Raw genomic sequence first — 18,041 nt, 5'->3', positions numbered from 1 at the left:
ATTAGTCCTCATTGTATTAAATGAATATTTGTTTCTGCATTGGAAGGATTGCTCAGAGCTGAAACATCCAACTTTGAGTCTTCATGAGCCACTTAGGTGCACATCATAGCACCTCAGGGACCACATGCAAAGTTTAGATCAATGTTTCCATTCATTTGAATAAATCTCAAGCTCCTGATATTAACAATACTCAGCAGGTCTGTGACAGACATGAAGCAGTAACTTGTTTTCTCTCTCCACAGATGCTGCCAGACCTGCTGAGTATTTCCAGCATTTTCTGTTTTTATTTCAGAGTTCCAGCATCCGCAGTATTTTGCTTTTGTGCTAACGGATCTTGTTGTTCCGATTTGGGATTTATCCATCAATAAGACTGCAGTGTTCAAATGGTCATTTCCAAACCTCTCAGCCACAAAATTCAATTCGGAGAAATAAGAAATATAGGTGTGAAATAGACGAGCATACAAAATTGACGGGCAAAAAAAACACCAGCTGGTCCATCAAGCTTTCCCCAAACTATGATGGCCACACCATCAGAGAGTCATTACAGTCCAGAAGGAGCCATTCGGCCCATCGAGTCCATGCCAACTCTCTGAGGAGCAACCCAGTCAGTCCCATGGCTAAACATTCCTTCCCAGGCAGCGTACAAGCAAGGGGACTGTCTGTCCCAGCTGTCTGGCGTCTCTTCCACATCTGTGTTCATACCTGGGTTCCCTCATGTCCACCAGTATGCACGAGGCTGTCTGTGACTAGTGGGCTCTGGAGGGCCTCATTGAGCCAGTGAACAACATCATGATTTGATAAAACTTTGTTTGCCGATTTTCATTTACCAATCCAAACTGAACCTTTTTCATTAGTGCTCCTTTAAAAAGGCATTTGATTCTGATTGGTCTGACTGTGTCACCAATCAAAAGACCAAGAACACATTCGCCATGGTAACCATCATTTCAAATCTCTGATTTTTAGGTCTCGTGCTGGACACCTTCTATGGAAACTCGTACCTGCAGTCGACACAGATGCTGTCCCTGCCTTGTGTCTGTCCTCAGGCGGAGTTTGCCTTTCAGATGATGATAGATGGGGCTGTAACTCAGAGCTCATTTGTGGTCTTCCAGTCCTCTCTACTCTACACTTCCTGCCAAGGTAGGTTGCAACTTGCCCAGCTTTTCCACAAGTTCAATGCAAATGTTTTCGTAGCAGCCTTCAACTGGGAAACCAGCCCGCCAAGGAAGTGGTCCAGACGCAGTCATCCACGCATCTTCCCTCCCTCTAGGGAGCCATTGGATCTTTGCTTGGTGCCTTCGTTGAGGCAGCAAGACTGTGCTAGCGACTCTTTCTGTGCAGCCTATGCTTTTATTCATGTATTTGTGGCTTGTGGGAAGAGCCCACGCCCGCCACTTCACCACCTTCCTCTCCTGTTTTAGGACCTGCCCTTAAAACCTAATCTTTGACCCATTGTTGATCATAGAATCATAGACTGATACAGCACGGAAGGAAGCCATTTGGCACATCGTGTCATGAAAGCATGATCCAATTATCTCACTCCCCTGCTCTTTCCCCATAGCCCTGTACATATTTCCCTTCAAGTATATATCCAGTTACCGTTGGAAAGTTACTATTGAATCTGCTTCCACCGCCCTTTCAGGCAGCACATTCCAGATCACAACAACTCACTGCTTAAAAAATGTTTCCTCCTGTCGCCAATCACCTTAAATCTGTGTTCTCAGGTTACTTACCCTTCTGCCATTGGAAATAGTTTCTGCTATCCAAACCTTTCATGATTTTGAATACCTCGCCTTAACCTTCTCTATTTCTAAGGAGTACATTCCCAGCCTCTCTGTGTTCTGACATTTCTCCATCACAGGCCTCTCCACCCCGCTGACTCCATTTTTTTTGGCTAAAGGTTTGTGGAGCACGATTGTTGTGGATGATGTTTAGAATGTGCTTATTTCTCAGGTGAACGTCGGGTTCGAATCTACACGTACTGCCTGCCGGTTGTCAGTTCCCTCAGTGACGTTTATGCAGGAGTCAATATGGCCGCTATCGTGGGAATTCTTTCAAAAATGGGTATGATATCAAATTAACTGTGATAAAATGAGTACTAAGATAGGAAGAAATAACATTGAATGGACAGATCACATTTTGTCCTGTGGCCTCCCCCTACAACGCCCCCAGAACCAGAATGATACCTGGGCTAAAAGGGTTACATTATGAGGAGACCAGGTTGCATAGACTCAGCTTGTATTCTCTTGAGTATAGAACAATAAAGGGTGAACTAATTAAGGTGTTTAAGATCATTAAAGGAGTTGGTAGGGTAAATAGAGAGGATCTATTTCATCTGGTAGGGGAATTCAGAACAGTTGGTTGGGGAGGGGGATGCACAGCTTTAAAATCCGAGCTAGGCCATTCAGGGGCGATGTCAGGAAGTACTTCCCGCGAAGGGTAGTGGAAATCTGGAACTCGCTCTGCCAAAAGGATGTTGAGGCTGGGGATCAAGTGAAAATGTTTTTGTTAGATAAGGGTAGTAAATGTTACAGAACTGAGGCAGGTGAATGGAGTTTAGCTACAGATCAACCATGATCTCATTGCACAGTGGAACAGGCTCCTGTTCCTATGTTCCTAAGCGCTTGCAAATGGAGGGAAGTGGCCTAGACAACTTAGTTCTATTTGCGCTTTTACTTATTATTTACTGTTTGAATTCTGTGGGGCTGGCTGTTTGGAAAGGGCTGTTCTTAAAATAAACCCTAGATCAGAGCCCCAAGATCTAATAGTGTCAGATAACTTGAATTATGTGGGAATGAGGAGTTAAACATCAGGAGTGGTGCACACGCTTCTGCCTAGGTGGCCCATGACAACCAAAGCTTGAGCACCCTGTAATGAAGGACTCTCAATGCAGAGTGGAATTGGTAAGGGCAGGGTTTAGTGGTGCTACTATATTTTGGGATCAAGTTGGTCAATAACAATGGAGTGTGGAAGATGGCACATACAACAATATTCAACAACAACTTTAATGTAGTAAAACATTCCGAGGTATTTCACAGGAGCAGTATCAAACAAAATGACACTGAGCCACATAAGGAGATATTAGGAGGGTGACCAAAAGCTTGGTCAAAGAAATAGGTTTTAAAGAGCAGAGAGAGCCAGAGAGGTTTAGGGAAGGAATTCCAGAGCTTAGGGCCAAGGCAGCTGAAGGCACAGCCACCAATGGTGGGGCAATTAAAAGTGGGGATGTGCAAGAGGCCAGAATTGGGGGAAAGTAAGGGAGGGTTGTGAGGCTGGAGGAGATTACAGGGATAGGGAGGAGCAAGTGGAGGGATTCTGAAAGCAAGGATGAAAATTTTAAAATTGAGGCGTTGCCTTACTGGAAGCCAGTGTAGGTTAGCGAGCACAGGAGTGATGTTGCATAGGAGGAAAGACAAGGAGCAATAGATCAGGTGGGCATAGATGGGAACAGCAATGATAGTACTGGTGTGAAGTTGTCGCTTTTAGGGAAATCAGGTCAGGTTGGGTTAAGAACTAGCTCAACATGGGTGGATGATAAAGATTAAAGGTGCATGCTTTGTTATTTCATAGTTAATATTAATTGAATCTATTTTTCATATGTAATGAGATTTTTTTTTATTTTAGGGGTGTTATTGAGTGAACTTAAAAAGTGAGCAGCTCTGGGAGACTGAAATGTCCTACTGCTGCCAACAATCTAAGGATTAAATAAATCTTTTTTTTTGTCGTCTTGTCTTTACGTGATTTTTTTTATGTTTAACTGCAGCGGTGGATCATTCAATGAGACTTTCCCTCGCTTACACCCGAGATGAATTGATTAGAGTTCTCTTTGATGCTCTTGTTACCTATCGAGCCTCAGCATGCAATCCACAGCAGTCCACATTCACCATCCCCCAGAGTCTACTGCAACTCCCACTGTACGTTCTTGCCCTACTCAAGCAGGTGAGAGGACACAGAATAAGGAACATGGGTACAGGAGTAAGGCCATTCAGCCCCTTCAGATCATGGCAGTAGGGGCTTGTCATGAAGATTTAATATGACATCAGGGCATAGAAACTGGAGTAGGCCATTCAGCACCTCAAGCCTGTTCCACCATTGAATTGCCGCAGAGATTTATATGACAAACAAGCACATTTAAAATTAAGGGGTGAATGATCAAATAATTTATTTAAGGAAGGCAGTCCCTTCCACAATCTATGATATTGTGGGGTTCACCCTAACTATTTAATGCACAGTTGAGGAAATAAGTAAAAATCCATTTGTATTCGATTCCAAACAAAACTCTGGAATGTTTATCCATAATCAAACTCTGTAACTGCTGTGGGTTCGATCTCAGGAGAGGAAGGGTGAACAGATGGTTTAGATTTTGCTAATTCACACAGAGAATAGTGAGTTTGTTAAGAACTACCCAGGGAGATGGATGGAGACAGGCAGTGCCAGCAAGCTCACATGGGAGCTGCATAGTTTTTTTGGGGCAAACAAAGCAATCGAAGAATGTAACGGGTAAAGCGGAGTCAGGTATAGTTTGAACGTTGGCACTGACCAGATGCTGCAATGCTCCATTCCTGTGACGACCTTTTCACTATTCAACTCTGACCTGCTGACCTCCGCTTTCCCTGTGTCGAGTGGATAATTGAACCATCTCAGTTGAGATGGTGCCTGTAAATCTCTGACCTTGTTCCTGCCAGCTAGTTGTGCAGATCCTTTTCAAAGGAATTTATTGACAGACGATTGATTGGTTCCACATAACCCAATGTGTGACGTTCCTGAGAAACTTTGTCCAGGAAATAATCATATTTGGTGATTATTTTAGTTGTAGAAGTACGTTGGTTTTAGTTTGAGTCTCCTCTTCAGACAAGAAAGTTTAAATCTTATTTCTTGATAAAGAAATTTAGTCCTAGTTTTGGTCTTTTTGTTGTTCCCGAATTGAAATCCCAATATTGATGGGGAGAATGCGGGGAGGGTGGAGCCCACCCCCCACAACCACCATAATGGTGGCTTTCGGAGCTGTTTAGTGCTCAATAAATGGGCACTGTACAACCAAATACTAGGCCTCTGTGTAAAGAAATGTACCGTGGCCCCTCTCCTCTGTTACTGATGTCTAAACCTGTTCCATTCTGTCCTGCAGCCTGCCTTTCAGACGGATTCAGCCATGAGCCTAGACGAACGGGTTTTCACGATGTGCCAGCTAATGGTACAGCCACTGGCCTTCGTGCTGCGGATGGTTTACCCCGATCTGTATCGGATTGATGATTACCTCGACGGCAAGTCTGCTGACAATGTGAGCGCCATGGTTACTGTGTGGTACGATTGATCTCCTGAATTCTGTTTCATTCAATCAATGCTAAGCCAGAGAGATAGAGAGAGACAGAGAGAGAGAGAGAGAGAGACATTGGTGGTGAGATTTTCAAACAGATTGTCATGCTGTGTCTAATCCCTTTCTTTTGCCCAACAGGTCTCTGTGGAGACGGACATGGGGATAGTGAAGAGACCAGTCTTGATACAGCTCACCGCAGAGAATCTTACACTGCAAGGAGCTTTCTTAATCGATTGTGGTAATGTAAGCGTGACTACAAAATGGAAACCCTTCAGAAGCAGAGAGAGAGGATTTGCATTTATATAGCCTCCAATCACATCCCAGAACACAGCTCAAAACACTTCAAGGACAACAAATGACTTTGAAGTGCTGTGACTGTTGTTATGTAGGCAAGTGTTGAACATTCAATCAATTAAGCACCCAGCATCAAGCAACTTGAGGAGAGAACAGTTCCAGTGGGAGATTACTCAATTGCTTGTTAAAGAAAAATCCAGGCGGACACTCCAGTGCATAACTGAGGGAGTGCTGCATTGTTGGAGGTGGCATCTTTCAGATGAGCTGTTAAACTGAGGCCCTGTCTGTCCTCTGTCAGGTGGATGCAAAAGATGCCATGGCACGATTTTGAAGAAGAGCAGGGGAGTTCTCCCCAGTGTCCTGGCCAATATTTATTCCTCAATCAATATCACAAAAACAGATTTTCTGGTCATTATAACATTGCTGTTTATGGGAGCTTTCTGTGAACAAATTGGCTCCCACATTCCCTACATTACAACAGTGGCTACACTTCAAAAAGTACTTCATTGGCTGTAAAGCTCTTTGAGACATCTGGTGGTCTTGAAAGATGCTATATAAATGCAAGTCTTTCTTTAATTGCCTGTTAGACGAGCGAAGGTGGCTCCAAGGGGAAAAGCTAATCCTGCGGGATAGAACATAGAACATAGAACATAGAAAAATACAGCACAGAACAGGCCCTTCGGCCCACGATGTTGTGCCGATCCTTTGTCCTCTGTCAAGGACAATTTAATCTATACCCCATCATTCTCCTTTATCCATATACCTATCTAAAAGCCGTTTGAAAGTCCCTAAAGTTTCTGACTCAACAACTTCCCCAGGCAAGGCATTCCATGCCCCGACCACTCTCTGGGTAAAGAACCTTCCCCTGACATCCCCCTTATATCTCCCACCCTTCACCTTAAATTTATGACCCCTTGTAACGCTTTGCTCCACCCGGGGAAAAAGTTTCTGACTGTCTACCCTATCTATTCCCCTGATCATCTTATAAACCTCTATCATGTCACCCCTCATCCTTCTCCGTTCTAATGAGAAGAGGCCTAGAATGTTCAGCCTTTCCTCGTAAGACTTATTCTCCATTCCAGGCAACATCCTGGTAAATCTCCTCTGCACCCTCTCCAAGGCTTCCACATCCTTCCTAAAATGAGGCGACCAGAACTGCACACAGTACTCCAAATGAGGCCTTACCAAGGTCCTGTACAGCTGCATCATCACCTCACGGCTCTTAAATTCAATCCCTCTGCTAATGAACGCTAACACCCCATATGCCTTCTTCACAGCCCTATCCACTTGAGTTGCAACTTTCAACGATTTATGCACATAGACCCCAAGGTCTCTCTGCTCCTCCACATGCCCAAGAACCCTACCGTTAACCCAGTATTTTGCATTCGTGTTTGTCCTTCCAAAATGGACGACCTCACACTTTTCAGGGTTAAACTCCATCTGCCACTTTTCAGCCCAGCACTGCAACCTATCCAAGTCCCTTTGCAGACGACAATAGCCCTCCTCGGTATCCACAACTCCACCAACCTTTGTATCATCTGCAAATTTACTGACCCACCCTTCGACTTCTTCATCCAAGTCGTTAATAAAAATCACAAACAGGAGAGGACCCAGAACTGATCCCTGTGGCACGCCACTGGTAACTGGGCTCCAGGCTGAGTATTTACCATCTAAGACCACTCTCTGCCTTCTATCAGTTAGCCAATTCTTAATCCAACTGGCCACATTCCCCACTATCCCATGCCTCCTGACTTTCTCCATAAGTCTACCATGGGGGACCTTATCAAATGCCTTACTAAAATCCATGTACACCACATCCACTGGTTTACCCTCATCCACTTGCTTGGTCACCTGCTCAAAGAATTCAATCAGGCTTGTGAGGCAAGACCTACCCCTCACAAAACCGTGCTGACTGTCCCGAATCAAGCAGTGTCTTTCCAGATGCTCAGAAATCCTATCCCTCAGCACCTTTTCCATCAACTTGCCTACCACCGAAGTAAGACTAACTGGCCTGTAATTCCCAGGGTTGTTCCTATTCCCTTTCTTGAACAGGGGCACAACATTTGCCACCCTCCAATCACCTGGTACCACCCCCGTCAACAGAGAAGATGAAAAGATCATTGCCAGCGGCTCTGCAATTTCATCCCTTGCTTCCCATAACATCCTTGGATATACCCCGTCAGGCCCGGGAGACTTGTCTATCTTCAAGTTATTCAAAAACCCCAACACATCTTCCCTCCTAACGAGCACTTCCTCGAGCTTACCAGTCTGTTTCACACCGTCCTCTTCAGTAATACACCCCTTCTCATTCGTAAATACCGAAGAGAAGTACTCATTCAAAACCTCACTTATCTCTTCCGGCTCAACACACAGTCTCCCGCTATTGTCCTTGACCGGACCTACGGTCCCCCTAGTCATCCTCATATTTCTGACATACGCGTAAAAGGCCTTGGGGTTTTCTTTTATCCTACCCGCCAAGCATTTTTCATGCCCTCTCTTAGCTCTCCTAATCCCTTTCTTCAGATCCTTCCTGGCCATCTTGTATCCCTCCAGAGCTATGCCTGTGCCCTTTTTCCTCAACCTTATATACGCATCCTTCTTCTTCCTAACAAGACTCTCAACCTCTCTTGTCAACCACGGTTCCCTCACATGACCATCCCTTCCCTGTCTGACAGGGACATGCTTATCAATGGCCCCTACTATCTGCTCCTTGAAAAAGTTCCACATTTCGACCGTGCCCTTCCCTGCCAGCATATGCTCCCAACTTATGCTCCTCAGTTCCTGCCTGACAGCATCATATCTACCCTTCCCCCAATTGTAAACCTTGCCCTGTTGCACATACCTATCCCTCTCCATTACCACAGTGAATGCTACAGAATTGTGATCACTATCTCCAAAGTGCTCGCCCACCAACAGCTCTATCACTTGCCCTGGTTCATTACCTAGTACCAAATCCAATATTGCCTCCCCTCTGGTCGGGCAGTCTACATACTGAGTCAGAAAAGCTTCCTGGACATACTGCACAAACACTACCCCATCCAAACTATTCGATCTAAAGAGTTGCCAATCAATATTTGGGAAGTTGAAATCCCCCATAATTACTACCCTGTGACTTCTGCTCCTTTCCAAAATCTGTTTCTCAATCTGCTCTTCCACCTCCCTGCTGCTATTGGGGGGCCGATAGAAAACTCCCATCAAGGTGACTGCTCCTTTCCTGTTCCTGACCTCAACCCACAGTGCCTCAGTCGGCAGATCCTCCTCGAAAATTCTTTCAGCAGTTGTTACACTATTTCTAACTAACAATGCCACCCCCCCACCTCTTTTACCACCATTCCTAATCTTATGAAAACATCTATAACCAGGTACCTCCAAGAACCATTCCTCCCCCTCACCTATCCACGTTTCAGTGATGGCCACAACATCGTAGTCCCAAGTGCCCATCCACGCCTTCAATTCACTCACCTTATTCCTGATGCTTCTTGCGTTGAAGTATACGCACTTTAACCCTTCTCCGTGCCCATCTGTCCTCTGCGACAGTGCTACCTTCCCCAATACCTCACTACACTCTTTGTCTTTCTGAGTGGACCCACTGGTCCCTGGACTACAAGTCCGGTTCCCATCCCCCTCCCAAACTAGTTTAAACCCTCCCGAACAGTACTAGCAAACCTCCCTCCCAGGATATTGGTGCCCCTCTGGTTCAGATGCAGCCCGTCCTGTTTGAACAGGTCCCATCTTCCCCAGAATGCAGTCCAATTATCCAAGAACTGGAAGCCCTCTCTCCTACACCATTCCTGCAGCCACGTGTTCAGCTGTGCTCTCTCCCTATTCCTAGCCTCACTATCACGTGGCGCCGGCAACAAACCAGAGATAACAACTCTGTCCGTCCGAGCTTTCAGCTTCCAGCCTAACTCCCTAAACTCACTTCTAACATCTGTGCCACCCTTCCTTCCTACGTCGTTGGTGCCAATGTGCACCACGACCTCTGGCTGCTCCCCCTCCCCTTTAAGGATCCTGAAGACGCGATCACAAACATCACGGACCCTGGCACCAGGTAGGCAACAAACCATCCGTGCGTCTCGCTTGCGCCCACAGAACCGCCTGTCGGTACTCCTCACCATCGAGTCCCCGATGACTAGTGCTCTCCCATTCTCCCTCCTTCCCTTCTGAGCCACAGTGCAGGACCCCGTGCCAGAGGCCCGTTCACTGCAGCCTGCCCCCGATAGGCCGTCCCCCCCAACAGTATCTAAAACTGTATACTTGTTGCTGAGGGGAACGACCACAGGAGATCCTTGCACTGACCTCTTCCCACCTCTAACTGTTACCCAGCTGCCTTTGTTTTGTGGAGTAACGACATCCCTGTAGCTTCTATCTATCACCCCCTCAGCTTCCCGAATGATCCTCAGTTCATCCAGCTCCAGCTCCAGTTCCCTAACACGGTCTGATAGGAGCTGGAGACGGATGCACTTCCAGCAGGTGAAGTCGGCAGGGTCACCGGAGGTTCCCCTCACCTCGAACATACTGCAGGAGGAGCACTGCACTCCCCTGGCTGCCATTTCTTTTACTCAATTACCCCTTAATTAAGTACAAATATAGATATTAACAAAAACAGTGAAATAGCTTACCTGTTCAGTCCTTTTTGGCTAGAGGAGGAGGGTAAAAAGGGTCTTATTATTAGGTTAGAGGAGGAGGATGGGTGGGAGACACTACATGTGTAGTTTCTCGGGTTAACTCTGCTCCGCACCTTTAAAGAAAATACCTACCCAGGAGTCCTTGCTGCCGTCCAGCTTCCGGTTCCTCCCGCGCCAAAAGTAACTTGAACACAAGGAAAACAGTAAGTACAACTTTCAAAACACAGCTCCTGGTGCCTTCACTTACCCACCGATGTCCTGGGATGTCCCAGGTGGGTTGAAATTGGATGCTATAAAGGTGCTTCATTGTTAGAATAGTGAACCAATGATACACTCTCCTACATTTGGGAACATAAGCCCGTGCTGATCTACCTTGTCCTGACAGCAGTGGAGAGATGGACGTGTAGTGTTAATGTCACTGGACTAGTAACCCAGAAACCCAGGCTACTGCTCTGGGGACCTGGGTTCGAATCCCACCATGGCAGATGGTGAAATTTGAATTTAATTAATCTGGGAATTAAGAGTGGTGACTATGAAACCATTGTCGATTGTTGTAAAAACCATCTGGTTCATTAATGTCCTTTAAAGAAGGAAATCTGCCATCCTTACCCGGTCTGGCCTACATGTGACTCCAGAGCTCATAGCAATGTGATTGACTCTTAAAATGCCCTCTGAAATGGCCTAGCAAGCCACACAGTTCAAGGGCCATTAGGGATGGGTAATAAATGCTGGCCTAGCCAGCGATGCCCACTTCCCACAAATGAATTTTAAAAAGTGGGTACCCACACTTTCCCCGCTAGACTCGCCAACTCCACTTCTACCTGGTACCCATGTATCTGAGAGGTGATTGAGGGGTGTCAGAGACACACTGACGATGATCCATAAGATTTACAACAGTACATGGGGAGCCCATTGCAAATATTGATGCACACTTGGTGACCCTGTCCTGTTATCCAGAAGACACTGTCAGCTATTCAAAGGGATACAGTGATTGAAAATTTTAGTCTACAGCAACAGAAACAAGAGAAGGAAAGACTTGCATTTATATAGTGCCTTTCACCACCTCAGGATGTCCCAAAGCACTTTACAGCCAATGAAGTACTTTTGAAGTGTAATCACTGTTGCAATGTTGCAAATACAGCAGCCAATTTGCACACAGCAAGCTCCCACAAACAGCAGTGTGATGATGACCAGATAATCTGTTTTTCAGTGTTGGTTAAGGAATAAATATTGGTCAGGACACGGGGGGAGCTCCCCTGCTCTTTTTTGAAATGGTGCCATGCAATTTTTTACACGCATCAGAGAGAGGGCAGACAGGGCCTTGGTTTAACCTCTCATTCTGAAAGACGACACCTCCAATAGTGCAGCACTCCCTCAGTACTGCACAGTGGGTGCCAGCCTGTGGAATGGGGAATTTAACCCACAACCTTCTGACTTAGGAGTGAGTGTTCTATCCTGCCAGCCATGGGTGAGACTAAATAGCCAAAAAATTCAGAAATCCGATGACGTCGAGGACCTCCAATATCAGGGACCTATCACTCTGCATCCAGTGCATTTAGGGGTATGATTCAGTGGAGTCTCCCAGCAGACCAACAGAGTCCAGTTGCTCAGGCACATGCTGCTGCTGGTTGCTGCTGGATGGCCCATTTAGGGCATGTTCTTAAAGTATTTGTAACTGTTACTTACTCTGCTGGGACAATGCAGTGATTGAGTGACCAGAACTGTTCTACGTTCTTCTACCTTCAGGTTCTGTACATCTGGGTTGGCAGGCACTGCAGCACCAGTTTGCTGGATGGTGTGTTAGGCGTGACCAGCTACACCTTGCTACCAGGTACTCTGGTAAGTCCTGGCTCTTCGGTTCCCCCCACCCTCAGTGACTCTGAGCTGGGCTTTAGCAAGCCTTGACCATACTTGTAAGACTGTGCATAGTTCCGGTCTCCTTATTACAGAAACTATATAGAAGCATCGAAGAAAATGCAAAGAAGATTTACTAGAATGAAAAGAGAACCTAAATAACTATCAGGAAATAAAAGCAAAATACTGCAGATGCTGGAAAGATGGAATAGGGTTTTCCCCAGGGAAGGGAAGGCCGAGGGCGTGACCTGATAAGGCATTTTTACTATCATGATTTGGTTTGATAGGGTAGACATAAGAGAAGATATTTTCACTTGTGTGAGAAACCAAAACTAGGGACCATAAATATAAGATAGTCACTAATAAATCCAATTCAGAAGAAACATTTTTATCCAGAGTGGTTAGAATGTGCAATTTGCTATGACATGGAGTAGTTGAGTTGAATAGTATTGATGTATTTAAGGGGAAGCTAGATAAGTGCTCTTTTTATCCTTTAATATTTTTCTTCAAGTGTTTATCTAATTTTCTCTTAAATGTCGTGGCTTTCTTGGCTTCAACAGCCACTTTGTGGTAACGTATTCCATATCTTAATAACCCTTTGCATGAAATGAAATTTTCAAACCTCCTCCTTTAATGCTGCAATTCTGGATTTATGCCCCCCAGATACCAACCTGTGTAAATAATCTTTCTGTATTTACTCTCTCAAATCATTTCACCATTGGACACTTTTGTTAGTTTCCAATTGCTCCAGTGATATACAGCTACTGATTTTTAAAAATACTCTCTCACGATAGCTCTATCCCCTCATCCCTGGGATCATCCCAAGCTGGCACTCTTTCCATGGCTTCAACAAAACGGGGTGCCCAAACTGCCCCCATTATTCCAGCTGGAGGCCAAGTTGGGTTTTGGGGACCTGCAGACCTGGATACTCTGCTGTCTCTCACCACCACCTCCTCCTCCCATTTTATTTCACTCTGTATTGTGTGGCATTGCAGTACAGTTGTCAGTGTGCCGATTGTCCGGGCCTGGGATTTCCTTGGAGCTGCTTTTTGCTCTGTACCGTAGCTTTGCCAGGGGCGGTCAGATCAGGTGTGGGACACGCTTCGGACAAGCAGGATCAGTTCCAAGGAAACTCCAGGCCATTTGTGACTATGATGATCCCTGGAAAATCCTGAACAAATAGAAGTGTTAATAACTGCTGGTGTGTTTCAGACCTTGCTGCCCATTCTTCAAAATCCTGCATCTAAACTTATTCAGGCATTGCTGGGATCCTTAAGGAAGGAGAGACTTTACCATGCACCTTGCTTCATTGTCAAGTGAGTACAAGCTTTCACAGAATGCCACTTAAACTCTTTTGACAGAATGTCACCTACATTCTTTTCACGAGCTGTCACTTTAACTTCTTTGCACACAAGGCCAGCCATTAGTCAGATGGTCTTAACATCAAAATGATCTTCCAGCTGGGAAACCTTTGTTCACATTGCCATCCCATGTTCCCCATGTTTCTTCCCACTACCGCCCAGCCCTCCCCCCCACCGCAAAGGTGTCTTTACATTTGAGGGGTACAGCTGAGAGCGGACGAGTGATTTCCCTCCTACATCAGCCACTCTCTTCCATACCAAATGACCCAAGCTTGCAAAGACCGTCTCAGATTGGGAATCTATAAATCCACTGCTGGACTTCACGCCAGCTTAATGCACAGGGACTGGTACCGCACTCCTGCGGACTCTGTGTTTGCTTGGGTTCTGCTGCCAGTTGTGTTCAGAAAACCCGCATGAAACAATTTTTGAGAGAAAATAGTTGTCAAACCTCTTCCCCAAGATTCTGCTAGATCTGGTTTGCAGTTTGCATGGATAAATGAATGGAACTGAAAGTAAGAAATAATATGGATTTATACAGCACCTTTTACAACCTTGAACATCCTGAAGTGTTTTACAACCAATGAAGTACTTTTTATGTTGAGGTATACTCACTGTTGGCTTGAAACCAATTTGTACACAGCAAGCAACAATGAAATAAACAACCAGATCATCTGTTTTATAGCTTGGTGAGGGAGAAATATTGACCAGGACAACTTCCCCACCCTTCTTCAAATCATGCCATAGGATTTTTTACAGAAGACAGTGCCTCGGTTTAATATCTCATCTGAGAGACAGCACCTCCAATAGTGCAGCACTCACTTAATATTGCACTGAAGTATCAGCCTAAGTTTATGTGCTCAAGTCTCTGGAGTGGGACTTGAACCCACAATCTTTTGACTCAGAGGCCAAAGTTACCCACTGAGCCACAGAGGGACTGGGGAATGTGATCTCTAAAATCCCAGGCAGGATTCCAGTGTCCAGTGCAATGGAAAAGGAATCTAACTCAGTTCTCAGTTCACAGTGATCCTACTGTCGTTTAAGAACAGAGTAGGGAGTTTTAAACATTTCGCACATTCTTGTATGGCTGCACATGCAGACAGTACAGCAGAGGTTGTGAATAGCAATCGGGAGGCCTGGCTGTATTTTTTTATTCCTCTAATTCAGGGGCCACTGTAGCCATTTGTTGCTTTAACTCTGATCAATTAACTCAGCACCGACTAGGAGCACAATGCGGAAAGGTCTGATACGTATGGCTCTGTCTTACTCTGGCCGGTGAATTCCATGGCCTGTTACAGCGAAAGACACGGGACATAATCCTGAATTCTAAAGTGAGAGTGACCTTACCCTGTGGCTTTTCACAGGACAGTGAGAGCTGATCCTGGAAATGTAGTAAACAATGAGGAGCATAGTAGTAAACGTCAGGAGAACATAGACAGACTGGAGAAATGGGCAGACATGTGGCAGATAAAATTGAATGCAGGGAAGTGTGAAGTGATGCATTTTGCGAGGATGAATTAGAGGTAGTAGTAACTAAATGGCATAAGTGCAGGAACTGAGAGACCTGGGTTTCACATACACAAATCCTTGAAGGTGGCAAGTTGATAGAGGCTTTTGTTTTTAAAAAAAGGCTTTATATATAAAGGCATAGAGTTCAAAAGCAAGGAAGTTATACTAAATCTTTATAAATCACTGGTTAGGTCTCAGTGTTCAATTGTGTTCAATTCTGGGCACCACACTTTAGGAAGGATGGGAAAGCCTTGCAGAGGGTGCAGAGGAAATTTAACAGATTGATACCAGTGATGATAGAGTTCAGTTATGCTGCAATGTGTTTTTTTTTTAAATCTCTTTTTGATACATTTAAGGGAAAGCTAGATAAGTACATAGAGTTATACAGCAGAGAAACAGGCCCTTTGGCCCATCGTGTCCTTGCCGGCCATCAAGCACCGATCTATTCTAATCCCATTAGGGAGAAGGAAAAGAAGGATATGATGGGGCTGGATGAAGAATGTCGGGAGGAGGCTCATGTGGATTGCAAGCACCAGTTGGGCCGAATGGCCTATTTCTGTGCTGTAAATTCTGTGTGGGTGGAGATACTGGAGAAACTGGGATTATTCTCCCTAGTGCCGGGGGAGGGTAAATTGAGATTTAATAGAGGTGTTCAGAATTATGAGGGGCTTTGATAGAGTAACTAGTAGGAGTGTCGGTAACCAGAGGACACAAAATTAAGATAATTGGCAAAAGAATCAGAGGGAGATGAAGAGAGATGTTTTTTAATGCAGTCAGTTGTGATCTGAATGCACTTCCTGAAAGGGCAGTGGAAGCAGATTCAATAGTAACCTTCCAAAGAGAATTGCATAAAAACTTGAAGGGAAAAATATTGCAGGGCCATGGGGAAAGAGCAGGGGAATGGGACTAATTACATAATGAGCAGGCACAGGTACAATGGGCTGAATGTCAACAACACTATCATTTATACAGCAGCTTTAACATAGTAAAATATCCCAAGGCGGTTTAAATGTTATCAAATGAGGTTTGTCATCTTTTGTGCGACAAGCGCAACTGTACTTTGAGACACTTTACTGGCAATTGACAGCTAATTGCTGCCTTACATTGATTCTGTTGATCTCTTTGTTGGCAGGGATGACAGTACCTCGCGGTCCGTGTTCATTCGGCGCCTAGTCGATGACCGCACTGAGACGGCAATGTCGTACTATGAATTTCTGCTTCATCTGAAAGAACGGGTGTGTAAGTGATCAGCTTTCTCCGCAGGGAGCGATCCAGAGGACTGGTTCACAGCAGCTCCCTCAAGCAGCGTAGGCTCTTAAAATCTTTTCTCCTTCACCTACAGCGCTGGAATTCCAATATTATTCTAACCAGAAAAGTTCTGGAATAAAATAGAAAATGCTGGAAATATACACACAAGATGTCCCTTAGTATCTCTGCATAGAAAAGACAAGTTAAGCTTTTAGGGGTTAAACCCTTCATCTGAACAGAAAGCCAAATGAGCCCTATTAGTAGGATTGAACAAAGTGAGGAAGGGTGGAGGGAGCAGTGGTCGGGTCGGGTATGAAACCTCCCCTCGTCCCTGCCCCAAACACCCCAGCACATCGAGACCGTGTGGCGTTCATGGTGTTCAAACAGGTTTTAAAAAAAATAAAAACAAGAAATGCTGGAACCACTCAGCAGGTCTGGCAGCATCTGTAGAAAGAGAAGCAGAGTTAACGTTTCGGGTCAGTGACCCTTCTTCGGGTGTCTAGGGGTCTTTTACTGTCTTCACCTGGTCTTATTGTAACAGGGTTTGATTTTTAAACACACCGCGTTTTGAGCTCCCCACTTGGTGAATCCTTGTTCACCGCTTTCCAATTATAAGGCAAAGAAGTGAGCACACCAGGTTTTCTTAGGTTTCAAGGGGGTTTCTTGCGACTGTTTCTGTGTTTCCAGCTCGCTGTAGAGTCTTTGATTGTAGACAGCTCTTACTTTTCATTGGGGCCCAGTATTCTTTTTAAACCTTATTCACATAGGAGACTTTTCTCTCTTTGAGTTTACGTGTCTTCAATGGTTTCCGAAGCTGGTGTGAGCGAGATGAGAGCAGACAGGAGAGAGGCATTCTCAGTCCAGGAGCAAACAGCTTTCTGAGTTTCTTTCAGCAAGTGCAAATTCACACAGTCATGTGACTAAACTGGCCTGACCAGGTCTTCTATGTATTGGAGAAGCAGGGACTGGGTCCTTTGTTCCAACACTGTCTGCCAGCATGCAAATGTCTTTCCAGTCAAGGGCTTGGCAATTCCTTGTGATAGGCCCTCTTTTCTTCCCAGCCGCAAGTTTAAGTTTTAATGTTCATGTGGCGAAATAATGTGTGCCTCAGTCTTGGCAGGTGGGGGCCTGCATGACAGTATCTATCCTCCACTCACTGCATTTTCCTGAAAAAATAATCCTGCCTTTTCCAAGAGTCTCTGCTGTAGTTTCGGTCATGATTTCTGTTTAAATAGATTCTGTTTGCTATAGTGCGTAGAGAATCCGTTTAAATGTACTCTGCTATTTTCTGGAAAATAGATTCTGCTTGCTGTTTTCTTACAAAATAGACTGTTGTTTGCTGTAAAGTTATTTCTGTTTGCTGTAAGTCCTGACATAAATCTTGCCCAGCTTCCAACTCATTGGCTGGAACATTGATGTCAATACACACACCGTCTATTTATTATCAGATTTTCTGCTCCTATACATTCCAATATTTTGATACACAGAGGCCATCTTGTATACAGTCCTGGACACCCCAGTGCAGGAAGGATATTCAAGCCAGGGAAAGTGTACAGCAAAGATACGCATGTACGGTACCAGACCAGCCAGGCTGAATGGCCTGTATCTGTGCTGTAAATTCTAAGTAGCGTCAGAAGAGGGCACTCCAGGACCTGAGCACATAATTCAGGCTGGCAATGAGGGAGTGCTGCATTATTCGAAATGCTGTCCTTCAGATAGGATATTAAATTGACGTCCTGTCTGCCTGTTCAAGGAGATGTAAAAACATTCCATGGAACCATTCAAAGACAGCAGTGTTCTCTCAGTGTCCTGATTGGCATTTATGCTTCAATTAACAAA

General features: G+C 45.1%; 1 protein-coding gene across 1 annotated transcript in view; it reads left to right on the top strand.

Annotated features, from left to right (window-relative positions):
* LOC137355306 (protein transport protein Sec24A-like) overlaps positions 1-17,797 on the top strand; it is a 63,065-nt gene extending 45,268 nt beyond the window's left edge. The window contains exons 18-26 of the mRNA XM_068020292.1: positions 964-1,137; positions 1,951-2,061; positions 3,761-3,936; positions 5,123-5,275; positions 5,450-5,554; positions 13,300-13,403; positions 16,087-16,189; positions 17,502-17,564; positions 17,690-17,797. Coding sequence (XP_067876393.1) covers positions 964-1,137; positions 1,951-2,061; positions 3,761-3,936; positions 5,123-5,275; positions 5,450-5,554; positions 13,300-13,403; positions 16,087-16,189; positions 17,502-17,564; positions 17,690-17,797 — 1,097 coding nt within the window. The remainder of the gene's footprint in view (positions 1-963; positions 1,138-1,950; positions 2,062-3,760; positions 3,937-5,122; positions 5,276-5,449; positions 5,555-13,299; positions 13,404-16,086; positions 16,190-17,501; positions 17,565-17,689) is intronic.
* The last annotated feature ends 244 nt before the right edge of the window (positions 17,798-18,041 follow it).

Source organism: Heterodontus francisci, chromosome 42, assembly GCF_036365525.1.
Source record: "Heterodontus francisci isolate sHetFra1 chromosome 42, sHetFra1.hap1, whole genome shotgun sequence".
Classification (NCBI taxonomy): Eukaryota; Metazoa; Chordata; class Chondrichthyes; order Heterodontiformes; family Heterodontidae; genus Heterodontus; species Heterodontus francisci.
The sequence above is the reverse complement of the archived record's forward strand: the minus strand, read 5'-3'. Positions and strand labels throughout refer to the sequence as shown.